We start from the raw sequence: 27,273 nt of genomic DNA on the forward strand, positions 1-27,273 counted from the left end.
TCCACTATCAAGAGAGAGGCAAGGGGAAGTTTAACTCTGCAAATTTGCTAAAGAGAAGAGTTTCTGTTCTTTCCTGGGCATGGAACAGCGCTGGCCCAAGTGCCATTTCACTCAGCAGCCAACGCCCCACAGCAGTGTGTTACACCGGGGTCATGCATTCCATTGTCCCTTCCCTTTGCTGAGTGCCTTGAGGATGAAAAAAAGTCAGTAAAATTGGCAACACCATCACTGGCTGAGCATGAGATTCCAAAGGAAGGGCAGTGCAGCCCAGAGGGACACAACACAGATTGTCCTCCTCGCTCCATGCATCTGGAAGAACACTGAAGGTAGGCAAAGGCTCTGAGTTAATGAATCAAGGGATGACAGAGGACAAAATGTGTTGATGGTACAGCATAACCTTCAATTCATGGAATCTCAAAGTCCAGGGATACATGTAATCAATGCAAAATGGGACTACTCAAGAAGAGATTTTTGAGAGCAGTTAATAACAATATCATGCCTTCAAATAATCAATATTGAAAACACTTTTTGGAAATTGATTTACTTTTCTCAAAGTTCATTACTAAAGTGCATTATCAATAGGAAACTAGAGTTAAAAAACCCCATCAGTTATTCTGGACTCTAATGAGAACAACACATGTTTCAGCACAAAGTGCACCAGCCCTGGCAGAGATGGTTTAGCAGGTGAACTGTGCCACTGCAGCTCTGCATGTTCAGTCATCAGCTGCAAGAGGGCTCAGGTGCCCCATGAGCTGCTGTTTCAGCTTTCAGTTTCAATACACAGACTCTCCTCTGTTAGTTTTTGCAGCATCCTCACCCTTCCAGTCAGGGAGAACATTAGGAAACAATAAACTCCACAGGGCTTTAGCATTCAAGAAAACAAGGCAAGAAATATGATGCAATGTTCAGTAAGAATGCTCCCACTTGGCCACAGTGAGGGAGAAACAAAAGGTCACACCGCACCTGTTTTCTCAGAAAAAGAACCACCAAAACATTTTCTAGAAGAATTCACTACTTTCCTCTGGCTCAGAGACTGGTTCACACCTAAGAATATTTTTTGAGCAGAAATCCTGCACTGACTGTCAGCTGTCTGTCACAGTAGGCTCCCACCACAGCCTTCATGTTACTATGTCCTACCAACCTGCCAAATCTCACCTTCTCCCAGTTTTAGTGCCTGTGTTTCCTGTGGTATCAGCTTACTAAAAAGAATAGACTTCTAATTGCCTGTCACAATAGGCATGCAATTAAACAACTTGTGGAACTGTAACTTACCCCCTTCATCAGATTCTGCTTCCCAAAGCCAGCAACATGCACCACTACAAACTTCCCCAGGTGATGGAGGAGTTGGAATACAGGACCTGATCCACCTGACTCAGGTGGGAAAGCAGAGCCCCTGCTGCTTATAAAAACTGTTCAGTGCTTAACATATTCTTGAGCACGCACACAAAAACCAAAGCTCAAAAGAGAGAAGTAGAATTTTGGTCATTAACTTGAACAGGAATTTGACATCCAAGTACCCAGAATGCTTTGACTATTTTAACCCTAAGGCAAAGTGTGTTTCTAAATTCTTTTAATAACTTCATTTCTGTTCCCATTAATTCTCTCCCGGTGATTTTACCACTGCCCAAACAACCTCCCATCCATGCATTCTTTCTGAAATTCGGTTCCATGCTTGTTACCCTGACAATGCTTAAAATGGAAATTGTGCTGCCCATTTGCTTTGCTTCATTTGAATGGTTACTTTAAGTTGTCAAATCCCCTTCACTTCTCAACCGCCCTCCTGAAGTCACATTCCCCAGCTATGCAAAGTATTTTGGGAAGAGGAAAGTTAGCCATTAAGGGGAATTTAAAAAAAAGGCAAAAGAAAAACCTTCTTCCTGTTTCTTGGCCATATAACATGGAGTACAACCAATTATTGAGCAATAAAGTCTTATTCATGAAGTCTTTGAAAATCAGCTCAGTGAGATATTCCTTCCTCTTTCTAGAAGGCTTCCATCTATTGCAAAATAGTTCAACATACAGCATTCAGATCCAAAGATGGACCTTCACTTGCCACTAAGGAGCTTCTTCAGCCTTAACCCTGACTGAAATAAGGGGAAGCCCTCACTTTTCTCTTGAGCTGCAGCCTCAGTCTCTCTGCAGCCAGACAGACTCACTCTGCCCAGTTCCAACACACAGCCAGGCCAGAGGGACTCAGGTTTCTACTTGGTTTCAACTGGGAACAAAACATTAGATTCTAGGAGTATCTACCAATTAATTCTGCAATTTAAATCTTCCTGTCAAACCTGCCCAGAGTAGACTGGGCTGGCAGCATTTACTGTACCAGTATCCAGGTACCAGTATCCAGGCTAAACTGTCACTGTCACCCTTTCCACTGCTGTCAGGGGTGACAGTGCAGAACTGTGAAATTAAGAATGCTAACACGGAGACAAATAATGAAGAAAGACTATGCTGAAAATTCAGATGCTAATAGCAAATGAAAAGCCTTTATTTTTAGCATATGCCTCCTGTAGTTCTCATGCAGCAATACAATAAAAGACTCAGGATTCTTGAATACTCAGAATATTTGAAGACTTTCTACTATCTCATTCCCCAGTGAGTTCGATTCTGTTTCCTCACAAGATTATTTGTTTACTTTCATTAATAACAAAAATAGCAATAGGGGAATTAATAGCTAATTTTTACCTCTGATCATATCTTCTCCTCCCATATCTTTTTTTTTTTAAACACTCTCATTCATTTTCATAGGCAAAAAGGAATTAAAGTGAAGATCAAGAATACATTACGGTGTTCAATTTCTAAATTACTTTTTTAGATTCCATGGTTTAACAACTTCAAATTATAAAAATAATTAACAAGAAGATGAGCCCTTCACAGGCTCGGCTGAGTCCCATATGGCACTCCAGTGCTGGCAGAATACACGGGAATTCAGATCACAGATCCTCAGAGACCTACAATAAAGATATATGCAAATGTTAACAGTCTCCAGGCAAATTAATAATGAAAGAAAATGCATAAAATACAGGCTACCACTGCAAGAGCCTTCCAGAAAACAGAGATGAGTAGAAAATACCAAAGCAATTCAGCATCTGTTGACTCAGCCACTACTGATGAGAATCAGCTTCCCACACAAAACTTGTCAGCAAGTCAGTGAAACCCTCAGTTAATGACACTAAACAAATATCCCTGATTATATATGGAACTCAGGACACCAACCTTTCCCTTCCTGCAGCAGAGACAAGGAGCACTCACAGCACCATGGAGCAGAGAGGGATGGGGCAGGGACACCATCTCTGCCAGGTTCACACTCACACAGTGCTGTGGCTTCACTGGCTGTTTCTGAGTGAACCTTCCATTCCCCCACACATCCGGTTCTTGCTAACAAAGCTATTTATGATCACATGCATTTGTCATGCAGATCACCTCTTCAGCTACACATGCTTAATTTCATTTTACCCTTCAAGTATTAAATAAATTCCTCCCAACCTTTTCACCAGGACGCCTAAACAGACATGATTTCTGCTTGAGCTGAATAATAAATAGACCAGAGAAAAAAGCCATCTTACTTGTCAATCTCCATCTTCCTTTCATTGCCATTCCCTAAACACATTTTTCCATAAAGACCTCAAGGTTAACTACGCTATCACTTCCATTCACCTGGTAACTTTATCCAGCTAGGAGATCACAAAAGAAATATGATTCTTTGCTGCATCACTAGGAAACTGAATGTTTTTCAAATCTGTGTGAAGGGGAATTGACAGAAAGCAAGAGTGGAAACAAACCATGTTTTAGGTTGAAAAACCTTTTATGTTGCTAGACAAACTCACCTCTACTGTCCTGCCTGTTTCAACAGACATTATGAATAAAGCAGTTTCTGGACCATATTTCAGCCTTGAAATGCTTAACCTCCTTCAGCATTTTGCAGAAGCTGGAAAGCAAAATAAGTTCTAATACTCATGCCAGTTTTAATTTGGGTAGAAAATAACATTGTCCCAGTATAATAGCAAGGCCCTTTGCACAGCCTTGTAATTGCTTCTGAGACCAACCACACTCATCCCCACCCCAAAAACCACCTTCCACAAACTCAAGAGTGACCCCTTCTGCTAATTAATCCAGGGAGCTGTCCCACAGGCAGGTTTTGGCCATGCCTTAACCCTACCTGGATAAAAACCTGACTTAATTCCAACAAGAAACACTTCTGAGAAAAACCATGAGCAGCTGGCACAAAGGCCAGCACCTAGGGAGCACCATGAATATTCCAGCTGCTCTGAGGCATGGCCAGTCCTGGGAGCACAACCAGATCATCAGGGCTGACAGGGAACCAGTTTGATTGCAACATCTCACTAAAAGATCCACCTACAGCAGAGCTGCACAGGAACATCCCCACTAATGAAAGGGGTGAGCTTTGTACTGGTGAAGGTTCGACCTCCTCGTAGAGAAGGTGCCCAACACACAGCACTGGGTTTCAGAGCCCACAGCAGTGACAGCAGCAAAGCCAACACCAAGCTCCCAAAGCAGGGCTGGGAGGGACAGTGGCTCTCTGAGCAGCAACAGGTCAGCGAGAGGCCACCTCTGCCTGCTGGAGAGGTCACTGGGAGTACAGCCATGGTGACCCACTTTAACAAACACCTCTTACTGAAGCCATGCAAAACCCAGCACGTGGCTCACGGGGAGAAGCTTCCCGGGGCGAGTACAACCGATGCCATCCACTGACTGCCAAGGTATTCACACACACGCACTCTCAGTGTCTCCTTCTCTCTGCTGACAGCTTAAACTGTGAAGTGAAACTGCTCCTTTTGCAGCAGCCAGAAGGTTCTGAGTCAGAGGCCACAGAAGCAGCAGGTGATCCTGCAAGAAACCCTCTGGTCTTGCCCCCAAGAGCTGCTCTTATCACTGCAGCAAAAAGAGCCTTTATCACCTGAGCCCAAACCAAATGAAGCCCCAAACCCTCCACCACCCTCCCCATCCTGGGGTCAAGCCAAACCTCCTCCTCCCCCTACGTATCCTGTAGAGGATGTGGTAAAGCAGAACTTGCAGTCCCTCCACAGCAACAGGGCAAGTAACTGTGCTAACACAGCAGCCAGGAAGGAAGGTGAGAGAGGGGATGTACCATCTGAGAGAGGATGTGGTTGCTGGTACAGCAGCAGCTCAGAAAGATGCTGAAAGAGGTAAGATAACAGAGAGGAGTGATTAATTCTGGGGAGTGGGAAGGCAGGAGGATGTGATCAGTTCAGCTGCAGCAGGACAGAGCTGATGAGCAACAGGTGATTAAAAGAAACAGCAACTGAGACCAATAGTGGATAGTGAGGGATCAATAAGACTACCCTTTGTTTTCTTGGAACAAGGGAGTTTGTGATGATAAATTATGTGGGTTACATGTCCTAGACTGCATGGACAGAAGTACATCCATCATGGAGCAGTAGGTGCTATCTTGGTTTTATTCAAACAGGTACCTGAAAAGGCCATACTGAGGTATCATGTACTGTTATCCGTGGGAGATCCTTCTAAAGATAATGTTGCACCTTTTGAAAAAGGAAATGTGCTTCTTAGAGGCATGATAGTTTCATGCTCTTGTGCTCTTGAAAATGAATTTTATAGCTCTCTTTGAATAAGGAAAAGGCAAGGCTCAAAAAACACCATTTCACTGTCCAAGGACACTTTTCATAGATGGCCATGATGCAGCAGCAATTCATTTCCTTCAAATAAATTTATACACTTTGAGGTTTGAGGCACTGCATGACTTTGCCACAATGAGAACCATCTGTCACGAGCCACCCATTCAGAAAGGAACACTTCTTTTCAAACCTACAATTCTGCTTATAAAACACACTCAAGAAACCCCAGAACAAGACACAGTTTTGTTTCAAAATACATTATAATGTGCAAATTACAACCCAGGATGTAAGAAAGCTCTTAAAGAACAAGATAATAAGAGAGAAACTTCAACTAATGCCAGATGTTAAGTTGGACTATTTTTATTGAAGGACTGAGTGCATTTCAACCTTTTCATGCACTTGTTCAGTTATTTAAATTGGATACAAACACGCACATGCTATTTCTTTTGGTGATTCTAGTGCAATTCAACAGATTTAAGTGAACTTATTTGTACTAGATATGAGGCAAAATCTAGCCTTTGAAATCCAGACTCATTAGCTAAGCAAAGGCTCATAACTACTAAAATCATCCACAAAGATGATGCATCTCTACCATTAGAATTAATTAAACCCACAAATCTCATTAAAAAAAAAAAAAAAGAAAAAACAAGGAAACAAAACAAAGCAACACTAGCCTCCTCCTTCTGCTCCTCCTGGGGGAACAGGAATGGGATAAAGATTTGGTTTTTGCTGACAGTATCCAGAGCTGCAGCCTGAAAGTTGCAAGGACCCACAGGGATTCACTGTTCCATGCATTATAAACAAGAACTTTGAAAATGAGCAGATCCTCCTGGTTTGTGGGGCTCTGCTGCTAGGAGGGTATAAATCATGAGCTGCAGAAGAGCTCCAGATCTGAGTTGCCTCCCCCAGGAGTTGCAGCATGGTAACAAAGCTAAATATACTGCTGCTGTTGTTCCAGGAAGGTTTTTCAGTTGACAAATGTTGCAACTTTTCACTGTGGGATGGTTCCCCAGCACCATCCCACTTCCCCCATTTAATACACACCCATTCGTTTCTTCTGGAATTATTTGAACAAATGCAATTTTAGAACTAATTCCCAGTAAATCTTTTGCTGTCTGGCCACATCTTGGATTAACTGTTGACTGATTTTCATCCTCTTTTTTTCTCCCAGTCTGTGAAGCTCTCCCTTAATAATACCAGCTGTTAAAACAAAGATCAACAAGAGCTCTTGCCCAAGGTTTCCCCTTTGGGCAGCTGTGTACTGATTATTAGAAATGAGCCATAGAGTGTTCCTGCTTATTGCATGGTGTGGATAACTACAATAGAAAGCCAAACAAGCCTGCTGATGCATTTAAAAGAACACACACAAAAAAGACAATTCTGCCCTCTTATCCAAAACCATACTGAATGACAGCAGCAGAATCTTATCCACAAGAACAATACTTCAAACTGTAGCAGTCTGTGGGAATGTTTTTTTTGGGGAAATTAGCTTTTTGCCCAACTTCACCACAAAGCAATGCCATACTGGTTTCATCATGTAGGATACCCAAGTTGTTTTATGCATCCTCAAAGTCAAAATTTATTCATTAGTATCAAACCTTTTTGAATATGATTCAGCTCTGAGGACACAAGTGGAGTTTAGGAAAGGTCCTTGGGAGGATTAATTTGATTTTTTTTTTAATATCATAACTTAAAAACAATCAGTAACATTGTTACACCTTGCAAATAAAGAGTCCTTGGCCTCCCTCAATCAAAATAAGCCCAAAAAAAAACCAGTTAAAAAAACTAGCAAAGGTCTTGTCAGGTATGCCTGGTATTCTCAACAGCAAAACTTCTAATCTCCACTAAATAAATCCCCTGGTGGGTGTAGAACTGAGCACGTGTGCAAAGCTCTTTTCTACACACGTTAATGCAAAGATGTATTTATTCACTAAACACAACAGCCTTTACTCCTTTTTACCTCCTCCCCTGGCTGTGAAGCCAGAACTGACCAAACCCCAGTGCAGGCACCGTGTCCTTCCAGGATGTTTATGCAGATACTCAGAAAAGAAAAATGCTGTAAACATCACTAATTCTGCTTAGCTTGAGGCTGAGTCCTGGAATCACTGGAGCAATGGCAATAACTAGGGTTAAAAAAATAAGCTCTCCCACTCCAGTGTTCCAAACCCTTCCTGAAGTTCAAAAGAAAAGTGAAGATGTGAACTGACTGTTCCCTCCTCTCATTTCAAAATTAAATGGAACATACTGCTGAAAAACTTCTTTGTAGAAGGGGTTTCAGAAAGCATTTAATACCTTAAATACCATGACATGACAAATACAATCCTAGATTTTTCAAGAGCCACTTCACACTCAAGACCAAATAAGATTACTGCTGTGCCTGAAGTATTTCTATCTGCCATTGCATTCCATTTTTAACCCAGAAATTAGATTAGGTGCTTCCACTATGATCCAAGAAATAGTGAAGTTTCTAGAACAGGAAAATTATCAGAGATATATGCAACTCAGAAATCTAATGCAATGGATAGAACAACAATGTCAGAGTGTAACATTTTAAATGTCTTCAAACAATAAAGTCGGTTGCTTCAAAATATGCTAACAAACATATTCTGTTCAAAGTGCATTTCATAATTCAGAATTATCTATTCATAGACTCCACTCCATGGAGTGGAGTGAAGCTACACTGGCAAAAAATTGATAAATTCTGGAACTAGGCCAGAAATACAAGCAAAGAGCCACAAGAAAGGGTTTGTCACACAGTTCTATTACAATGAAACCTGGCCCTTCATGTAGCTGTAAAAATGGCAACCAAGACAGACCTCTAACATCCTGTTACATATTTTTCTTTTACCCAATACCTTTCTCCTCTCAGTTTTTCACTGATAAACATTCAAGGAAGAGCTTAACCCCAGCTGCATCTGCACTCTGCAATGTCCTAGAGTTGGGCCATTTATCTCAGTTTGACAAAAACATTGTTTCAGTCTGATCCAACTTGCATAAAATACTCAGACTCTATGCTGATCCTTGCCATGCTTCTCCTCTACAAAAGACAGCAGCACCTGTACAGCCATAGAATTACCGAGCTAAAATATGGTCAGACCAAAACAAATGTGGCAGCTCTACCACTGACACATCTTGCTAAGATCAGAAACACCCACCTGAGCATCAAAGCATGAATTGCTATTGATAATAATTCTTCAATTACTTCAGTCTCTTATGCTTTGGAGGAAGAGAGTTTATCTTCCTATTCTCACATGCTCACTTCTGTGACATTTCTATGAAGTTTATCCTCAGGTAACAATTCCCATTAACTATAGGGTGAGCTTGTGTTACATCAAAGTTTAAATCTGAGGAAAAGTAATCGCATTTCCCTTAACCAAATAATCACTGCACAAAGCCTCTCAAAGTCCACTGAGTCTCCCCCTTCTCCTAACAGAAGTTGCTCTAAGTTCTAAGACTGCAGCAAAACGAAATGAATGCATCAAAGTAGGTGGAATAAGAAGGGGGAAACATTGTGCAAAATGCTGACCCACCAGAAGCATACAAAGCATTTGTTCAGTGGTGACAATGAATAATTTAATCTGAGGCAAATTACCAAACAAACACCAATTAAATTACACGCTAGACTACAAGAGAAAGTTCTCCCACACACATTTCAGGTTTGCAGAGTCAATAGAGCAGCACAATGCACCCAGGATTGTGACAGAGTCACAATTCTGGCTGCTCACTCAGGGATGCTTGACATTCTCCACAGCACATATGACAATTACAAGAACCTAAAGAGAAAGAGGTAAATTTAACTCCATCACACTTAACAAACATTCACACAAGAAGAATAAAGAAACCACGTGTCACCCAGCCTTGTAAAAGGCAAGAAATCAGAGTTCCCTACCCCATAAATGACACAGATGAAACGTGCAGAACTAGAGTTTATAGCACAATTGTCTCTACCACCCATCCTTTTAAGTGCCCAAGCACCTGACCAGAGAGCATTTAAAGCAAGCTGCAGCAGCAGCAAAGACTCCCCAGTCGAACAGCAGCCTCCTTGTGCTGAGTGCTGCCTTTGCTCCAGCAGCTCCAGAGCTGGGCCCAGCTCTCAGAAATCAGAGCCCCGTGGGGAACCACAGCGCGGTGAGCGAGGCTCGGCGGTTTGCTGCCTGTGCCACAGGGATGCTGCAGGACAGCCACACTCCCAGCCCCGGCACACAAAGCTCAAGTTCACTCTGCTGACCATGCTGTGCCAGCCAAGACAACCTGAAATTACAGTTTCTAGAAAGTAGGGCAGCTATACACTGTCCAAACCTTTCGGTCTGGCTCCCTACACAGCCTCCGGCCTCTCAAAGAAAAACAGTCAGAATATTTTATGGAAATAAATCAACAATTACAGGGTTTTTTAACCAATATGGCTTGGAAACCTAAGCATTAGGAATAAATGACATTTTGCCACCCTGAGCTAGAAGAGCAACATCCTTTGATCCTTTAAGTAAGGACTGCTTCCCTCAGCAAGGAGATTCTACTCCTAAGCTGGATAGGCAAGCCTAGCTGAGCAACAGGGGTAATCCAGTTTTCTTGTGACAACAATCTCATTTCCTTAGGTTCCAAAAACACATGTGAATATTTTATCACTCATGCTGTAACAATGATGATACCATGATAAAGATTTCAAGCTTTCACTGCCCTTGAAGAAATACATATCTTTACAATACTAATGGAAATTACATAATAAACTGCCTCCTATTAATATAGTTTTCAGACAAAGGTGTGAAGAAAGTCACTAGCCAATTTAGAGCAGTGCTTACTGGAGCCAAGATTAAAAACCACACTTGGGTCACACCAGTCTGACCACTTGCCTCTGCTCACCCCATCTTCTAGAAGTACATATTTGCCTGAATTCAGGAGCAGTGAAACAAGGGACAGCATGGAACACTGCATTTTTTTGCTTTCACTGATATATTTGGTTCAGCCTCTAAATATAATCATCTACTTCAAGACCTTGAAAATTGACTTCTAAAGTTTTCAACTTTTAGCAGTTGTTGACAACAATTCATATCCCACTATCCCACTCCTGCTGCCAGGCAGAATATCGGTTTTGAGGAGGAGTGTGTTATCTCACCAGACAAAGAGAAAAAAAAAAAAAAAGAAAAAAAGGTCTAATGTCCTATCAGTTGTACTCTGGCATTTAAATAGTAACTTAAAATACACATAATATCAGGTTGAGGCTACATCCAGCCTCATTAAAACCACATTATGTTACAAGCACCATAAAGTCACCCCAGGACATTTACCTAACTGCAAAGGCAAATATTTTTGCAACATAAATCCTATGCATAAAACCATGCAATAAACATATCCAATAGCATCTAGATAAAGGCACTAATAGGAGGCTCATATAATCAGCTGTACAGTAAAACCTAGAGCACAATCAAGCTCCAAGACAATTAATACTACCAGGAAAAGCTCTTACTAGCTTTCCCAAGGCCAGGATGCAGAACCTTTCTGAAGTACAGATCTCCAAATTCTTTATAAAGCTGGTAAGGCTACGGCAAGCAGACAAGAATTTAAAACTCTCTTTTAAGGAGTTTAGAGCCAACAAAGGTCCTGGTATTTTAGTGCCATTGCAGGCTCTTGTAACACTGCAGGCATTTAGAAGCAGCAGCAAATTAATATGCTGCACCAACTCATTTGGTGAACAATCTCATTCAGATCTTAAGCTGCTTGTCCGGGGTTCTGAATGTGTGAGCAGGCTGAAAAAATCTGAGGCGCCGCAGATATTTCCTGAAAGGGTGCTACAGTTTTTCAAGTGTAAAGCTGCTTGCTGTACTTTGGACTGGTTACTGGGACAGCAATAAAAAGCATTCTTGTGTCTTGAGGGCAAACAAAACCAAGACCACCACACCACATACATCATGATGTGCTTAGTCAAAGGACTAACAAAACCATGGTTAAATGTTATTAAAATCTTTGTAATGGAGAGCTGCTGGTTAACTTTGGGTCAGTGTGACAGCACAGTGTGTGCTACAGGAATATTTCTTAATTAATTGGTTTATTAGGACTCTGTAATAGCAAAGTATGCTGCTCACAGAGCACATGGGGTGGAACTTTGTGAGTAAAACTACACATGTCACCCTGATTTCCACTCTTCCCACATTCCTGGAAGATCAAGTGGAAGGCTATCACAACACCACCAACAAATAAACACAGGGAATGCTTACATTACAACCTGCTCCTTGTGTTTTCCTATCACAGCAATAACAAACCATGAAGCATTAAAAGAGGATGGCAAGCACAGTGCTGCTCTTTTCTGACACTATTGTGGGAGGAAGTCTAACAAATGCTTGTCATTTCCACAAAGTAATGGATTCCCCAACTCTGGCATAAACAGTGCCCACAAATTGCTCACAAACCTGTCACAAATTCACTTCTTCACAAGAAGAATGATTCTCCATTTAACATCAGCAGCTGATAACACAGCACTAACATCAAACACAGCCAGCTCACAGATAAAAGTGCTGCAAACAGCTTAAGAGCAGACTGACATCTCACAAGAGAACCATGAATTTAGGTCAGCTCATTGCTGTGCCTTTCAGCAGAGGAACATGAAACAATGTGATGTTGGTCACTTGGGCTCACTGTTTCCTGCAGCAAGAGCAGAACTGCAGCTTGCTTTCAGTGCAACTTCTGCAAACTTGCTGCAACTGGACAAGCCTGCAAGGTGGAGACCAGGTCATTCCATTCAGGAAACAGAATCTCCCTTTCTGGTAACAGGCACAGGATTCACAGTGCAACAGTCTCCACAGACACATGAAGTTGATTCTTACGTTATTTTTACACAAGGCCATGTAGGGCACCTCACAATCACATTTTTAAGGAGTAACGCATTCCTCAAATGAAAAGAAAACACACACATTCCATCCTCCCTTTATCAGGGATGTGTGAATATCACCCCCACACAACTTCAGAAGTCTAGATTGGGAGGGTTTTAAGCAGATGCCATTAAAAATTGATGTTGTATTTCATTTTTTGCATGACTATTTATTTGAAGAGAATTAATTAGTATATTGAAAAAACTCTCTGAAATGTGGCTGTCAGACATACATACTTTTATAACATCCAGGGAACAATGCAATACCTAAAATAAATTGTACTATCAGCTTGCTATAATGCTTTTCAATATCAAAAGATACAATAAAATAGATATCTTCTATTTACTTTTAGGTTTGTCCCAGACTACAGTAACTATTCAATAGTTACAAGTTCACAATACAGAAGAACTTCCATAACAAACACAAACACATGAGAAATTGCCGTATTTTACCCCAGACCAGAGGAGTCATGAGATGGGAGAGTCTGAGGATTTCCACATCCTTGAGTGTCTTGTGCTCCATCCTTTCAATATTTCTTGTCTTTAATTCATATCATTAATTTGCAAGACTGGGACCATCAGTGCCTGGATTGCACAATGCCTACCCAGCACACGGGGGTGGGATCGTCAGCAAAAAATATTGCCATCAAATCCAAATTCATGAAACAAACAAGTATTTAAATGAAAAAACAAACAAACAACAAAAACAAACAAAAAAAATCAGAGCAAATGAAAACTCATCACCTCAAAACACTTTTTTAAAATTTGCAAATATCTTGCTGTTCTATTATGTTGCCAAGTCACTATCAACAATTATCTCTCCAGTGCTCTGGGTCTCCCAGAAGAAGTTATTTGCTGCTTGGTGTATTCAGCTGACCTACAGGACCCTTGCTAAATGTGACACTTGTGACACCCAGGTCTGTGAGAGGTTATCACACTGCTCTTTAGGCAGCATCTTTGGAAACAAATGTTGCAAATTCTAAAGTACAAGATGATAAGATAAATCTTATGAGTAATGCAAGGAAGGCAAAACAAACTGGTTTTGAGAATAAATAATCTACTCATGGGAAGTAAGATGCATGGGGGGGGACATGGGAAAATCATGGGATATTAAAACAAAGAACCTGCCCTGCTGCAGAACATTAGAAAAGTAAAGTTTCTCTTTAGCAGAGGTCAAGACTAAGGTGTAAGGCATCTGCACAGCAACATGTCAGCCTTCCTCTTCTTCCCCTTTCTCTCTTCCTCATATCTACACTTTGTTTTCTTCAGATCTCATCCATTATAAGGCTGCAGCTCTGCCTGTTGGATTAAAGAGCTCAAACACACAAGAAATGCTTTTGTTAAAAGAACAAACAGGAACCTCCTGTCCAACCTTTGACTTCCATGGGCCTGAGCTACTGATCTTCACACAGCAACTGCAGCTTCTGGGCTCAGTTCCCTGAACATCCCATGACTCCCCAACCATTTTATAACACAGGGATAGAGCAGTTGCTTGATGAGCAGTTGAATCATCTAAAAAATATGAAAGAGGATACTGACTTGAATCTAAGAGATGCTTTATCTGCCAAGGAGGGAAAGCAAGTTTGGCCTCTGAACCAGACTGATTCAGAGAGGAAGAGGAAAACAAATGTGTGTTTACCTACCTACAAAGAAGGCAGGGAAAGAAAGAAAGAAAATTTCTCACAAATTGACAAGAACATCCCCTCCCACAGTGAGGACAACGAGGTCACTCAGTGCTCTACAGTTGTTCCAATGACAATACCTTCCACTTAAACTAGATTTTGGAAGCTACAACTCTGATCCAAAGGTTGAATCAAAACTGCTTCCAGACAAGGAAGGGAAAAATAAAGGCTTTGTTTTTCACAATCCATGAAGTTCAAATCCACCTCTCCAAATTTTTGGCTGCCAAACTGGTGGGCCAAGAACCACCAGGGCCAGTGAAGTTTATGTTATGGGAGAAGACTTGGGCAGAGCATCTCTGAAGCCAGGGGCTCAAGAAGACAGCACCTGCCAGTTTCCATCAGGGACATCCAGAATTCACAGACAAATTCTCTAACAAAGAGCCACCCTAAAACTCTCCAGATTTCATAAAGTCCTCAGGCCTTATGGATATACTTGTAAAGTATTCCAACAATCTGGAAAAATAAAATTTCTGCTTACCTGGCTTGGTCTGCAGGGTGAGGTGGAGCAAGACAAAGTGAGAACGAAGAGCAAGACAGAACAGCTGTCATGTGGGCTCCTCACTTTTATTTTTTGAGTACTTTCAGAAAGGAATGATATTCATAATTATCAGTGAGCAGATCTAACAAGGCTACTTGCACTTTGTAGTTAGTTCTTGTTTGTGAGCACTCACTATACCAACTAAAGCTCAGGGATCATGTTTCATTGCTCCTCCAGGTTAAAGAAAAGTAAGATTCCAAATTAAGCTGAATGCAACCATGACACTTTTATCCTTACAAAATTCACACAGATCATGGACTCTGCAAATGCACACAAGGAAACACAATATTAACATTTTGTCAAATAAAGACATAATACAATATGAATAAGATCCCACATTTCCTCTATAGTGATTGTTGTTTAAAAAATTGAGTATTTCCTGGCTTTAAGACGCCTAATTCTACTAATTTGGTATTTGTAACCACATCTATTTTTGGAACAGCTATGGAATACATACACAAAGGAAAGAAAACAAGTTCTAAATGCAGTGCCGTGAATAGAGCTGTATAGTTCATGCATCTTTTCTTCCCTAAGAGAATCTGAGCATTAAGAATTGCACCACAAAGAAAATGTATTAGGGTCCCATTTCTAAGGGTGATTTGTGCCTGTAGCTTTTTTCTGTTACTTTTGGGTTCTTCTTCTGATTATTTTCAAAATTCTCCTGTCCACAAAAGCCTCTTGAAGTGCATTAGGGCTTACACACTAGTCCCAGACTGTTTAATTTAGCCCTAATACCTTGAGGAAGCTTCAGGATGGATTGTTGCTGTTCTGATTAAAGAATCAATCCCACCCCCTGCCAGGAAGGTTGGATGGATGCCTTGCCTCCAGAGGGAAACCAACAGTGTTCCACTGACCAGCACCTTCCAAACACCACAAGTCAATATAACATGAATAAAACCCCCAAACACTACATTCTTCCATTCTAACTGTAAAAGGGGGGTCTGAATTTCCATTGTTTTGACATTTTTCACTTGATCACCTCTCCTAGTGTGGATTCTGGCTTTTGATTCCTCTGTCACTATTCCATTTATTTCTGCTCCCAGAGATTAACCCACAAGCAAACCACAGAAGACCACACCAAGCCAACAGCAGATTCAAGTCAATACAAATGCCCATAATTGTGTGCATGAAACCCATAAATATCATGTAGAATCTCTTCTGACCTCTGTGTGAATGGGGCACCCCAGTCTGTCACGCTGTTCCCAACCATCCAGTACTCCAACTCAACTGCTAATAGCCAAGTGAAATATTTATATTTGTATTGTTTAGCTCAGCAAAGGTTTTTGTTGGTAGAACAATTCAACATACTCCCTTGACCATTAAATGTTGGCACTGTGATACTTTTCTGTTCAAGACTAAGTATTTTCCAAGAGTGACAACTATGCAGACCCAGTCTCCAATGATGCCTAAATTAGGTGCATGTGTTTCAAAACAGAACATTTTCTAGCTAAAATTGTACTTTTCCAACAATTACAGCTTTCCTATTTCAAGATTGTTTCGTGTCAATCATACTGAACCTCTGGAAAAGGAGCTTTTAGCAATTTTATACTTAATACAGGTATAAGGACGATGCAGACTAGAATCAGAATAGGAACCACAATGAAAAATAAAACCAGCCCAACAGTTATCCAGAGGAGGTGGTGGGGAGATGCTCACATATCAGGAATGGAGGCAAGCTCCTACTCCTTTCCAGGGTGGTCTCCTGGGCTGCTCCAATGCATCTCAGAGGGACACATGCAGCCACACAGCCAGAGACACTTGATTTTATCTTTAAATAGAGCTGGAACCCAGCTAGCCCCCCTTTCCAAAAATAAGGCTGTAAATCCCCAGGGCACTGATTTAGACAGGCACAGTCACACATGTCATGTGAGATGCATTCTCACTACCTAGAGGGTTGGCTGGTGCAATTCTGGGTTTCAGGTAAAGCATGCAGCCAAAATCTGTGATGGGTGCCTTGAGCCTGGGGCTCAGGCTGGCAGTGCTGTGGGAGGATGGAGCCTCTCAGATCAGCTGATGACGATGTCCTTGAGCAAAGCAGCAAAGGAACCCCTAACCAATACTTTCATCACTGAAACATTTGCCTAGGAGTTGTTTTGCGCACCAAAACCTGAAGCAGAGCTGTGCAGTTTTTCAGCTTTTGAATGTTAACTTACAAACACATGCCAAAAGCTTCCTGTGTGAAACCCAGATGTTTCACAGCTCCAAAGACTTGTAAGGAAATAAAGGCTCTTGACTAGCACAGAACCCTTTCCTCTCACCCTTTATTTTTAGGCTTTTCCAGTGACTAAACATGAGCAAAAGGATCTCAGACTGTTATACTTGGGAGAGACAGCCAGGATGGGTGAAAAAATATTTATGCAGTGCTCTATCACAGCTCTCCCTGTTCATGCAGTGCTAGTTTTTCTTTCACTATAGCAAAACCTGAGTTACACACTCTTAATGAAAGCCACTCCTGTAAGACCCACATTTGACAGATCAACAGCTCTCAAGAGGGCAAGAAATATTTCTCTTCCCCATTTAACTTTTGTTTGAGAAAACACACTTTCATTCACTCCCTGCTCCATGCCAATAATTTTTCTCTTTTTGTAAATACAAGATAAAAGTGCTAAAGCATTTCTCTCTGCCTCAGAGAGTATAATGCAAAGTGAAAAATATTATCTAAACACATTTTGAACTTATTTGCTAAAAAATTCCTTCAGGTTTTCTGCACAGAATGAGTGAATGAAAAACAGCAGTGCACACAATTCTGGATAAAGCTTTGATTTGGGGATGTTGTCAAATATCCTTCCACAGGGAGTAAAGATGCAAAATGCAACCACAGAAATCAATGTATACATTCTAACTAGTACATCAACTCCACTTAAACATGACATGGAAAAAGCCACATAAAATAGCAACACTACAGAGCCAGAAGAGGACTGCTAGGTCTCTGCACTACTTTTCTGCTTTACTTCTTATCTCATCTTCATCCTTTGCTCCTTGCTTATTCCTTCCCCTTGGGCACCCACTATACTTTCTCCTGATCCCATCAAACTCTTGATTTGCCATTCCTAATGCACTAATCCCATTGCACATCCTGACAGCAAGTCACAATCCCACCCATCCTGCCCAGAGCCTGTCTCTCTATGTGCTTTTATCCAAGCTGTTTCCTTGTTACTGACTGGTTCCTTGTTTTCTTTGTTTAAATGAATTTTCTCCTCCTGAGCTCACTGAGCTCATTTCTGCTGCTTCCTTCGTTCTACTAGTCCTTCTTCACTCACTATCAGAACTGCCAATTTGAATTATCTCTCCTCAAATGACCCTCTCCATCATCCCTGGCACTTCCATCACAGCAACAGTTCCTAGACAAGCAGACCCAACTGTCTGTAACTAGATCCTGGCATGATCTCCAGTCCTCCTTCTCCACATTCAGTCTCTGAACCAGGTGGTTTCCTCTCTGACCACACACCTCACTCACCCCCAGTGAGTGTAACAAGAACCAGTCCATGAGGACAGAAGAACTGGTTTGCTGCTATTAACAAAGAATAAAAGTGGTCAGAGGGATCTTGACCCTGAGTTGGTGCAGCCATGCTTTCCATCCCCCTCTCCCCTGCTGCTCTCCCATCACACAGCCAGATCCCACTCATCAGAGCTGTCCTCCAGCCAGCTGCTCCCTCTGTGCCACTGGGTGCCAACAAAGGAGCCTGAGAGCACAGGAGGCTGCCCAGCTCCACCCTGGCCCTCAGCAGCCATGGCATGGGAAGTCTGGCTGCTCTCCTGCAAGGACCAGACTGAGCCTTCTTCAATTATTCTCTGGTGACCTCATCTTGCCCCACGAAAATCCCTCCAAGGCCAAAACACAGCCAGCACCCAGGAAAATCTGGTCAATAACACCTTCACTGAGTACAGGCAACGTGGTATTTTTTCAAGGACTTACAGGTTTGCCTGATTGAGGAATATTTTCTCAACAACAGCAGCAGGCATATCCCTGTTCAACAGCTTCTGTCTGCCAAATTTCAGAGCCTTGCTCCAATGAATGGGAACGCTACAGCTTTCCAAAACCAAAGAGGCATCGTGTTCAGCATGTGCAATACACTGGCGCTGGTAACAACCCAATGATCCCAACTGCTCTGAAGCACAAAAAGCAAGAGGTAGGCACAAAAAAGAGGAAAACTGCAGCCTGAGCACTCCACCAGGGAAAAAAATTTAAGCAGCAGAAAACAGATGATTTGAACAAAAAAAGCTAAATACATTCTCAATAAGAAGGGCTGCCAGCTTAGTCTAGAATAGAATCTGAGACAGAAAACTGTCCAAGGCTCCAAATAAGCAACTTCTTGGTGTTAATTGGAGAAAAATCTCCAGGAGTGCAGCTGGGAATAAGGAATATGCTCAGAATCTTTGCAAGACAATCCTTTTCCTGTCACATAGGTAGCACTCCTTTATCTGCACATCCACAGACTCAGAGCATTGAAATTAATTTTTGAACTATAAAATGAATAATTTATGAGAGAAATTGTACCTGCTATTCCCAGAGGAGTAAATCTAAACACTACAAACTACCCTTCCCCTTCAGGGAATGAATGGTACCAGCAGCACTTACACCAGCCCCACTGCAAGGGCAGAACTGAAAGTTTTACTTTATAAAAACACTTCAGGTACCAAACAGAACAAGAGATGGTCAAGTGACACATTTAATGGAACAAATCTATATTATTTCAGCTAGAACAAGAAGAAAAATCCACTCTGGGATTTCCTCAGGATTAAGAACTATCTGGGTGATTTGGTAGCTCATTGGGGGCCATCCTTCTAAATCAGACATTAATTCCCAAGTGACTCCTTTTCAAGTTTTATTGCTTTACAAGGTTTCTGGGGGCATCTGAGAGATTGCTGTTGTTCTTTTGATTGTTTTGCCAATTAGGGTGACTCTTCCTCAAATAAATTAAGGACAACATTCAACAGAACTGCTTCTTTACATGGTTTACAACACTATCTGCTTCAGTGATCAGCAATGAACACCAGGCAAACAGTATTCCATTCTTGAACTTTACTTACAGAAGAGTTAATCTACAAGCCCTTCTACAGTTTTTTTCTATTTTTAGATGCAAGAAGAAATATATTATTTAATTATGCCAACAAGCCATTCTTAATAAAATGAGCCAAAAGAAATTATTGACCAGGTTAATGAGTTTGTCTCCAGACAAACAGAGTGATTGTGTTAAATTCCAAAGGGATCCAAACCACCCCACCACACCTGCTTGAGAAGACTAAAAGCAGCATATCCTGTATATACATACTATATATATATATACACACCACTTTCCCACTGTTTTGTATTTTAGAACCAAAGCCATTGACTGAAGAGAATGGCAAAAGAACTACAATACACCAAGAGACAACAGTGTTTTACCAATTTAACCAGCTCACTGTTGACAGGAAAAAAAACAAACAAACAAAAAAAACAAATAGAAAAGCAGAGTTTCTAGGGGTGAAAGGAACAAGGGAAGTTTCATCTGAATCGTACAACCATACTGAAGGGGGAAGTTATTTAAAAATATTTACATGAACACTAAGGAAACTCAACAAACCATTGGATTTTGACAGCTGGACTGGATTCAATGTATAACCAATCTCAGCAGCAGTATTTCAAACAGGATGAAAGTGAATTTCCAAAAATTCATTAGCAGGTTACCTGTCCAGCAATCAAAGGCAATAACGTAAAGCAGGTTATTAAGTTAAGGTGTCACGGTGCAACAGTGGCTCCTGCTCTCTATGCGGAACTCAGCTTTTGAAATTCAGCTTTAAAAGAGTGTTTTACAGCTTTTGAAATTCTGCTGTAAAGGAATGTTTCACAACATGAGTAACACTAATGAGCTGCAAAGAGACCAGAAAAACATCGGCTCATGTTTGACTGCCTTCCCCATATGGTTCAAGGAAGCGGGGGATCTTGAGCAGCCACAATAAGGCTGGAAGGGAAAACACTGAATTCTGCAAGTCTTGACTCACGCTGAAAGACCGTAAATCCCCCACTCTTTAATGAATAGGTAGGAAATACGAGAATAGGTGGTTTGACAATATTATAAAAATCCTCTTTCTTAAAGCAAGTCAGAATTGTAAACGAAATTACTCAGACATTCAAACATTAAAGTCCCAGCAGCTCTTCAGGTACCCAAAGGGAATCTTTCCACTCCTGCAGGTACCAAGGGGTGCAGCAGGGACTTCTCACACAACTCCATCAACCTCCCAACCTGTGAGCAGGGCAGCCCCCACACAACACATCGCCCTAGAGTTTAACAAATTCTCTTTTTGAGCTCACGGAAAGGACTCTGATGGCAGTAACTTTACAATGCACCAGCACAGAGGCTGCAGCAGCCCCGAATCCCACCCTGAGCTGAGCATGCAGACAAAGGTGTGAGCTGCAGAATGCATATCCTCCGTAATGACTCAGCTTCTATAAACTATTTCTCACTCACTAATCTGCATGTACAGGCTGACCACTTAAAACAGCGAGTGAAATAAGGGGATATTAATGTCAGACAATTTTGCTACCTCAAAACTGTCCAAATAACTATGCAGAATACTAAACTAATAAAAAGTGTGTTTTGCTTTGAAGTGCCCATCTCCAGCACTCTGTGTACAACTTTTGCTAAGAGCTGTAGAATAACCAAGCAAAAATTATAAATATGATGCATTCATTACTGACCTCAGCCTTTCACAGTATTTGCTCTTAGGGTGATTTTATAGTATATTTTTGTGGGTGAAATTCCAGACTCCTCGAAACATACAAAAGTTTTAGCATGTTACTACCCAGGAACCAAGTTTCTGTGAAACTGACACACGAAAAAAAATAAGGGTCAGGGATACCCAGCTCTGCCTCTGGGAGTTGTCTGAACGTCATCAAGTAAGTTTCACAGCAAATTTAGAATAAAATAGAAGAGCATTTGCCATCACCACAGGAGAAGCGGCCAACATTCACCCACCCACCAGTGAAGGTTAGGCCCATAATGGAAACTCTCAGCTCATCTGAGTTAACCCATGACTTATCAAGCAAGACTAATTACTGGTGTCCTTTTCCCATCAGACACCATCTCCTTTTCTTTTAAGTCTTGGAAAACAACACTTAACACCCAACCCCAAAGAGCTTGGGGGGTGAGGGCGGTAGGAGGTGTAAGAATGGGATCCCTGGGATGACACACAATTTCTATTGTCTGCAATCAGCTTCGGGGCTGCATACAATAAAACTGGATGTTGGTTTAAGGATCAATACATCAAACCGAGATCCAGCCCAAGCAGAAGAAAATAGGGTTTTCATTGGAGATCACATGTGACTACTGTGCCCATTACAGGCCCTGTGCAATGCCACTAAGGTCAAAAATCACCCAGGTACTCCAGATGGTTTCCAAATGTGAGTCACCACCACATGCAACACCCATACATTGCAAATACTATTGAAGAACAATGCTGCATTCAAGCAAATTGCAGAAATGCAAGATTACAGCTGTTTAAACACAAATTCTGCTGATGAAATAGAGGCAGGAGTACTGAAAGAGGAAACGATTTAGCAGTTAGAAATAGCAAGGGGGCCTTCAAGTTCTCAGAGTTGCACTTATGCGGAATGAACTTTAAAAGACAAAGAAAAACCCCATATCCACAAACCATGTGTTTTCACAGTAAAGCATCCTGGAACACCCTATAAACAAAAGGTGTGGTCCTCAAAGTATTGCTTCAGACAGGAGTTGGCCAAGAGAGCCCCTCGCATTCCAGCAGCTAATTAAGACCCGTGCAAATACTGAATACCCACCTTCTCACAGGCTGAAAGGACAGGGACAGCTGTTAGCAGCCACCCAGCTTTCACAAAGGTCAAGGAAAAACTTGATTAAATCACCTACCTCCCCAGGCTTTTTTAAAAAAATTTACACTGAATGTGGAAAAAAACACCACAGCAACAAACCCACAGAATCTGCACCTCTAAAACATTCACAACAACAACAAAAAACTTTACACATTCAATCACTTGGCCATCTGAACCTGACGTGCTGTGACAGTGTTCTGAAAAGGAAGAATTCTCCTGGACTACCTAACCACAAATTTACAGTAAACTCCCCCAAACTACATCCTGTACCAAATGTCACACTCAGGAAATTTCATTCCATTCAATACACCAGCCAGAGCCTTTTCTACCCTGAAGACAAGCACCGAAGTGCTGAAGTCGCTTTCAGCTCAGTCTGCAATGTAATCCCACTTGTGTCAAGGGTTCATACCACACAAAAGGACACTGGTGGGAAGTGGGACACACACTTAGGATTTTACCCACTAAAGTACCCGTCAGAGGACCTGTGGGTGCCATGCTCCATGTTCTTTCCCATTAGCCAAGAGAGGAAAAAGGTGAAGGAGATCTCAGTGTGCTTTTACAGCCTGTTGTCCCCAAAGCACAGCATTGAAGGTACAAGTCGGGTCTGGGCAACCCTACATAACCTTTACTTATCACTTCTATTTGTTAAGTACTTAGAAAACACTGCCAGTTTCAAGAATCAGATGTGAAATAAATATGTACTACACCCTTACCTGTCAGCCCTTAATGCACTCTTGAACTCAGGTGAAAAACAAAACGTTTTGGTGCTGTACCTGCACTTTTTCCTTAACCCGCTGCCCCTCCTCAGCTCCTGAATGTGTGGAGTACAAGAGGAAGAATTCTGCAGGGCTTGGGGGGACAGAAGCTTCAAGCAGGGTTACAAGAGACCTCCAGGTTTTGTTCTGCAACACTGGATTGCTGGGAGGCCCCAGCCTATCTCATTATCCCCAGCACTCCACCCCATGCAGGATATAAATGCTGCATTAGGACATCTGATAATTCTACTGGTTATGGGTCCTTTTACACTCACAGGGACAATCTTGAGATGTTACCCCAAGTCCAGAATCAAGTGAAATATCAGAAGGAACTTAACAATAGGATTTGCAAGCCAAAGGCACAGGATGCACTCCCATCACAGCACAAGGCTAAAAGCCTGTTTTGGGAATAACTCACACGTTGCCAAAGGGATTTTATTGCTTCTGAAGTATGAGGCTTTCTGCAACCAGCCTTTTTCACCCCCAAGGAATGAACAGAAATTCTACATAACTCCAAGCACATTAACATTCTATGAGCTCTACAAAGCAAGCCGATTTTACTTCTTTGCTATATTTAAAGGGTGAATCATGAACACGCATGCAGCCTGGTAGATCAGAGATACAGGGTGCAAGTCAAGCCTGATCAAACATCACTGATTTTTCTAGCAAATTTCTGAACTAGTTTAAAACACTTGCTTTTGCCTCAACTTTCAGCCCTTCAAACCACATATGAGTCACATGTAGAACAGGCATTTGCTGCTTACCACACCTGCTCCTGAAAACCCATTAAAAAAAAAAAAAAAAAAAAAGACAGCTGAGTTCTAAAGTAAATGGAAATTTAATTTTGTTTTTAAAAGAAATGCCATGATCAACAAAAGAAAGTGGCATATATTAAATACAGGTTGGTTGTGTGGTTTCCTTTCCAGCGAAAGGGAGAACACAGAGTGAGAAATCAGTTTTGGCCTTAATACCCAGAGCACTGGAAACCAACGTGTTTTCAGAGCTCTGCCCAAATTAAAATAGAACAACTGCCAAATTTGTATCTAGAATCATTCATTCCCTTGATCCAACCCTTTCCCTCAGTAACCTACTACATTTCTCAGAGTGCTACACTGAGGACTTGAAAAAATGATACTTTGATGCTGCTGAAGACAATTTCAGAAACAAAATTATCAGATTCAAAGTTGTTACAAAAGCAATTTGTAACTGTTGCAGAAGAAGTATATGGCTGCATACATGCACACACCCCTACAAATATTACATAAAAGAAGAACTATTTATAGGCACTACTCTCTACTACCATTCTGGTTCAGGAACACCTCAGTATTGCCTGCAGTTTTAGGAGTGGAAAAAAAAAAAAGTTCATTTGTTGAGAATTCAGAGTTTATTTTCCAGTGTGAAAATTGTCAAATTATGCTGCCTTTTACTTTAATTCCATTCTAACTCTTCAGTCTCCTCCCAAAGCATCTAAGATGCAGAAAAAGGAGGCAACTGCAGGTCCTCCCAGAAACATTCCCATGCAGCAGAGCTGTTTATATACTGATGAATCAATATAGCATCACTACACTATTTCACCAGCATTTATCACCTTTCTTTCTATGGCATATAAAACCACACCAAAATAACCTCTCCCAGCCAGCAATTGCTCCCTCATTTACGGCATAGGTCTAACCAGATCTGGCTAAAACATGACTCCAATGTCACAGCCAAACGGGATGCTGAGCTGCCGGCCAGAGGGGGCCAGGAATGCACCCAGAAAGGACAGCAATTAGCACATCTAAAATAACCATTTCTACAAGAGGCAGCTGAAAAGCTCAGATGTATTTTCATCTCAACTCGCGCTGGTTACCAGCCACAAACACATGACTACAGGAGAGAATTCTGCAGTGCTTTACAATCCAGATGACCCTCTGCCACTTATTCTTGACTTCTTCATTCAAAACACCCTTTCCATCTCCCTCCTCCCCCTCCTCCCGAGCACAGATTTGTCCCAAGATGTTCCTTATCCCACCACTCGGGGAAGAGCCGCTCCATAGCCTCCTGTCCGCGGGCACCAGCCCTCCCAGACCCAGCAGGTTTGCTCCATGCTCCACCATCAAACATGGCTGCACCATGTCCTCTTTGTGATTGAATATGTGGAACAGCTCTTCTGCCTTCCCAGACCTCTTCCATCTCCCTTGCCTTATTTCTTCTCATTAGCAAGGGACCGTTTCACATCGCTATTGCCCACTTCTCTTTCTTTTTAACAGTCCGATATTTTCCATTAACCTTCCACCGTAAACCAAATGCATTTATACTTTCCAGGCTCTCCTCAAAAGCATCAAGGAGCTTTACACATTGAAACCCTCTGCACCATTAAAACCTGCTTTATTTACACACAACACAAAACTCTTCTCGTAAAAATCTCCGTCCTTCGGATCCAGCGTGGAGAGAAACCCCTTAACAGCAGCGACAGGAAATTTTATCATCTGGCTTTTCTTCCCTGCAGCTCCCTCTCCTGAAACCGGACCCCCTGTCCGTAGATCCACCTCGGAGCCTCCCGCAGCAGCCACACACAAAACCCACCCCACGCTCCGCTGCGAGCCTCCCTCCGCTCCCCAGCCGCCGCCGCTTTTCCCGTGCTATGGAGCTTTTTTTAAGAAAAATAATTCCTTCTGCAAAATTAAATCAAACTCCTGAACGTCCGCTGGGATTTCCATGCGGAGGCTGCACATGAAACTTTCCGGAGCGGGGGAGACCCCCGGGCTGAGCTGCGCCGAGGTGGCGGCGCGGAGCGCGCCCGGCTGCCCACACCGGCCCCGGGCACGGACCGTTATGCCCCGGTGCGGCTCCCGCAGCCCCGCTCCCCCCGCGCCCGCACTCACCCACAGCTCCGTGCCCCAGCTCATGGCTCCGCCGGCGCTGAGGGGCGGGCGGGGGGCGCTGGCGGTGTCCCTGTGCCCTGGCTGTGCCTGCTCGCCCTCGGGAGGGCCGTGCCCGGCGGTGCGAGCGGAGCGGGCGGGACGGACGCTGCTCACCGCCGCTCCCGCCTCATCGCGCCGCAAAATGGCCCGGGCGGCGCGGGGCGGGGGGGCCGACTGACAGCTCCGGGCTGCGCAGGCGCGGAGCCGCCGCCGCTGGCGCGGGGTGGGGGGGCCGGCCCCGCCGGAGGAGCGCAGGCGCGGCCCGGCCGCGAGGGGAGCGGGGCCGTGGGGAAAAGGGGGAGCTATGGGGATTAACGGGGAAAGGGGATCGGCGGGGAACACGGGGGATCTGTGGGGATCAATGGGGAAAGGGGATCGGCGGGGAACACGGGGGATCTGTGGGGATCAATGGGGAAAGGGGATCGGCGGGGAACGGGAATCAACGGGGAAAAGGGGGATCAGCAGGGACCGGGGCCATGGGGAAAAGGGGGATCAGTGGGGAACAGAGCCATAGGGAAAGGGGATCACCGGGGAAAAGGGGGATCAGTGGGGAACAGGGATCAGCTTGGAAAAAGCGGTCAATTTGGAACGGGGATCAGTGGGGAACCACAGCAGCGCAGGAGAGGGGATCGCTGGGGAGCAGCCGTGGCTGGGGAACGGGGTCAGCGGATAGCAGGGGTCAATGGGGAACGCAGGTCTCTGGGGAATGGGCATCAATGAAGGAGCAGGGGTCAATTGAAAGAGGGGGTCACATGTGAGGAGGAGGCTCTCCCTGCCCTGCTCACAGAATCACCAGCACTGGCACAGGTTGCCCAGAGAAGTGGTGGATGCTCCATCCCTGGAAATGTTCAAAGCCAGGTTGGACAAGCTCTGAGCAATTTGATATGGTTGAGAAGTTCCTTCTTACTGCAGGGGGTTGGACTGGATGACCTTTAGAGGTTCCTTCCAACCCTAACTGGTAACATTCTGTGCTTTCTAAAACTTACACAAGTTTTAGTAGTCCTTTTGCTGGATACACTCCAGGACCTCAATGTCCTTTTTCAAGTGAGGGACCCAAAACTGAATGCAGTATTTGAGGTGCCTCACCTGTGCC

The 27,273-nt window shown here is 42.9% G+C and overlaps 1 protein-coding gene across 9 annotated transcripts in view; it reads right to left on the reverse strand.

The window, feature by feature from the left end:
* The window catches only part of FNBP1 (formin binding protein 1), a gene marked incomplete at its 3' end in the record, with an annotated part of 89,922 nt that extends 63,611 nt beyond the window's left edge, over positions 1 to 26,311 (reverse strand). For 8 of the 9 annotated variants that reach the window (XM_084219410.1, XM_084219411.1, XM_084219409.1 and 5 more), the window contains exon 1: positions 26,142 to 26,298. In XM_084219410.1, coding sequence (XP_084075536.1) covers positions 26,142 to 26,165 — 24 coding nt within the window. In that variant the 5' untranslated portion in view covers positions 26,166 to 26,298. Of the gene's footprint in view, positions 1 to 26,141 lie in introns of all 9 variants that reach the window. The other variant, XM_084219408.1, reaches the window with a different exon arrangement.
* Between the last annotated feature and the right edge of the window lie 962 nt (positions 26,312 to 27,273).

Source organism: Fringilla coelebs, assembly GCF_963513975.1.
Source record: "Fringilla coelebs genome assembly, chromosome: 21".
Classification (NCBI taxonomy): Eukaryota; Metazoa; Chordata; class Aves; order Passeriformes; family Fringillidae; genus Fringilla; species Fringilla coelebs.